The 3,312-nt window shown below is 52.2% G+C and overlaps 1 protein-coding gene across 2 annotated transcripts; it reads left to right on the forward strand.

The window, feature by feature from the left end:
• Nucleotides 1-918: 918 nt before the first annotated feature.
• Nucleotides 919-2,994, forward strand: LOC119268452 (keratin, type I cytoskeletal 9-like). 2 transcript variants are annotated; one of them, XM_037550101.1, is made up of 5 exons: nucleotides 919-1,004; nucleotides 1,065-1,212; nucleotides 1,463-2,113; nucleotides 2,269-2,299; nucleotides 2,404-2,994. In XM_037550101.1, the coding sequence occupies exons 2-5, from the start codon at nucleotides 1,143-1,145 to the stop codon at nucleotides 2,711-2,713; spliced, it is 1,062 nt and encodes a 353-aa protein (XP_037405998.1). In that variant the 5' UTR covers nucleotides 919-1,004; nucleotides 1,065-1,142; the 3' UTR covers nucleotides 2,714-2,994. The 2 variants fall into 2 exon arrangements, with proteins under 2 accessions (XP_037405998.1, XP_037405997.1); XM_037550100.1 differs by lacking the exon at nucleotides 919-1,004 and having other exon boundaries at nucleotides 1,028-1,212.
• The last annotated feature ends 318 nt before the right edge of the window (nucleotides 2,995-3,312 follow it).

A 3,312-nucleotide genomic window follows, 5' to 3' on the forward strand; every position in this document is an offset into this window, starting at 1 on the left:
CATTATGTTATTACATAAGTTACTCCTACTATGACTAGCCTTATAGCATTGGATTACATCTAGACATCTAAGAATAAGGTGGATCCCTTCATGGACGATTTATCTTGACACATGTCATGAATGATGCATCGAGAGGGACAAAGCTTGAAAACAACACCGTCAAAACGGTGCAAGCATGCGGTGTCGGCGCTGCTAACTTTGTCTACCGCCTTAATCTTTTCTACCTTTTTATGGTGTGAAGGAGTGGATTGGCTAACAACCTAAAGGAAAGAAGTTAGAGCACAACTAGCAAGCTTTGTCCATGCGGCCATGCCACACATATCCATTGGAAAATTGTCGGCAAAAGTAAGCCGAAATTAATAATAAAACGAAAGGTCAGGCTGGTTTATTGGAAATCAAAGGATGGTGCCCTACGTTATGGATTTCTCTTGCTTTTTAATGTCCACTATAATCACCATTTTGATCATTAAGGTGGGCCTCTAGACAAAGCCGCTACTGTCTGTATCCAGTTATGATTATACTACAAAGATTAGTGCAACCAAGTACGTGGGCCAATTATCCAAAGATCCATCTTTAAAAAGGACAATTTTTAAGCCAAATATCAGCCATTTCCTACCAATCCTTTGGGAAATCCGGTTAATATACTGGAACCTCGTACGAAACCCAGCGATATAAAACCGCAAAGCCAAGTATTCGCCGCAATCCCGATGCGCGCACTCGAGGAATGCGTCCGACATGAAGAATTCTTTCACCTCCAAAGTACTCCTCGTCCAGCTTTTGCTTGCCCTCCCGGTAGATCTCCTCCGCCCCCCTGATCGATCGGCCGAAGCCTTTCACTTTCCCACGCGTTTCTTTCCCATATTTTGTGTCCTCCGGCTTGCGTGCCCCTGCAAAGCTCCCAGACCCAGCCTCCACTCCCAAGTTTCCTCTTATTCCCTCCCTCCCTCCCTCCCTGCCCCTCCCCTGTTGGGGAAGAAACCTATGATTCCGCAACATTGCGTCAGGTATATATGCACTGCCCCCAGGAACAGCAAGGTCCTACTTTACACTTCCCTCCTCGTCAGGTACCCATCCATCCATCGACCCTCGGGCTTGTTCGGGAGCAGAGACCGAGCTCTTGATCTTGAGGGAGGAAGACAGCCATGGCTCGTTTTCTTAGGCCGTCCAACTGCATTGCCTACCTTCTCCTCCTCCTTGCCTTCTGCTGCTGCGGTGAGTTGTCTGTTCTTGTCCGTTCTCCGCTTTCTATTTCCTCAAAGATCTGTTTGTGTGCGCATTAGGTATGACATGACAGAGATGTTTTGGTGCGAAAGGCTGTGCTGGCATTTGAACGAACCCAAATCTGGATGCTGCATGTAGAATTGGGAGTGCATCCACGGAAAGAAAGTTGACTTGACATGTGTCAGTAACATTTCGCAAATCTTTTCACCTCACACGTTTCTTCTTCTTTTCATCCCTGCAGGAACAGAACAGCGGAGAGTGGAAGCATCCAACCGACTCACCCAACACCCAAGGATCCTGACCACCGTCTCGGTGATGAAACCATCGTACCCCACGATCACCACGCCCACTTCCGCATCCTACGCTATGCCGGCGTCCTCCAGGTTCCCGTCGCTGGCGGATGCGAACGACGGCGGTGACGTCGGCGGAGGTGGCATTGGCGGTGGCGGTGCTGCTGGTGGTGCCACCGGCGGTGGCGGTGCTGCTGGTGGTGCCACAGGCGGCGGCAGTGCTACTGGTGGTGCCACCGGCGGTGGTGGTACTGCTGGCGGTGGCGTGGGCGGCGGCGGTGCTACGGGCGGGGGAGCTGCCGGTGGCGTGGGCGGCGGCGGTGCTGCTGGAGGCATCGGCGGTGGCGGTGGCGGTGGGGGTGGCGGGACGTGGTGCGTGGCGAGCCAGAGCGCGAGCACGTCCGCGCTGCAGGTGGCGCTGGACTATGCGTGCGGCTACAGCGGCGTAGACTGCTCGGCCATCCAGACAGGTGGGAGCTGCTTCAACCCGGATACCATCCACGACCATGCGTCCTACGCCTTCAACAGCTACTACCAGAAGAACCCTCTCCCCACCAGCTGCGACTTTGGCGGCACGGCCACCATCACCACCACCGATCCCAGTAAGCTCAACGTCTCCAAGACACGCGTACATGATGATACATTTCTTCCCAAACATTCTCATCCTTGAACTACAGCCGGTTTTGGCAGAATCTTTCCAACTGAATTTTCAGCCCCTGTGTTTCCTTCTCACGCGAACTTATTTCGACCTTTGCAGGTTCAGGGTCGTGCCAGTATCCAGCGTCAAGGTAAAAAGTTCCTACTAATGAATAACCAACTGAAACAAAAAACTGTAGCCGGTACTTAATCTGTAACCGAGGCCTGAATTTTCTCTTGTGATTTGAAATGGCAGCGGCGGCGCTCAAGGGACCATGCCCCCGCCATCACCGACCACTCTGACGCCGACCACGCCGATGACTCCGACGCCGATGACCCCATTCACCCCGACGCCAATGACGCCGGACACCCCTAGCACCGGGACGCCTATGTACGGATCAAACTCGCCACCGGACTTCGGGTCGATGTCCCCTCCAGGCCCAGGATCAAACTCACCTCCGGACTACAGCGACGTCGGCGGCGCCCCGGCGACGGCGATGGGCAGGGCAACGCTGGCTCTCGTCTCCATCCTTGCCGCGACGCTATCGATGAGCCTCGCCACATGAGGCGATACACGCGTCTCGAGATGGCAATCCTATGCAGCAGTCAAAGAAGCGCGCGCCGTTGGATGCTGGGATGCGCACGCACGGTTGCACCGCAGAACAGAAACCTCCCTGCCGCGAAACCTTGCACAAAGCAGAGGTGCCCCATTTGTTTAGTAGTATCTTCACAACTCTGAAGCATGCATGCTGATGCAGCTGCTTCTAGCGTCGCCACTGCTCTGCTCTAGTGGGGGGCAGCAGATGTTTATATATCCGATTATACTATTGTATTTAGAAATTTATGAGCAATTTCATTTCCTTATTTACGCTGTGATATGTGGCCCGCTGACCATGATCGCAACCCACCCGTGTTTCACTTTGAGGAATCTTGACAACGGTGTAACACACAAAAGTGAACCAAACGTCCAAAACACGACTCAAAATAACTATTCCCTCGATCCCATAATATAAGACATTATTTTTAAATGACAATTATCCTGCATTCATTAAAAAGAAAAGAGTTGCTCAGTTAATTGGGAAAAACCGACCGAAAACCAGATTACCTAGTTAATTATGAAGGACCAAGCGAAAACTATCACAACCGCCGAGCGGCACACATAAGT

This window comes from Triticum dicoccoides, chromosome 3A, assembly GCF_002162155.2.
Source record: "Triticum dicoccoides isolate Atlit2015 ecotype Zavitan chromosome 3A, WEW_v2.0, whole genome shotgun sequence".
In the NCBI taxonomy this organism is placed as follows: domain Eukaryota; kingdom Viridiplantae; phylum Streptophyta; class Magnoliopsida; order Poales; family Poaceae; genus Triticum; species Triticum dicoccoides.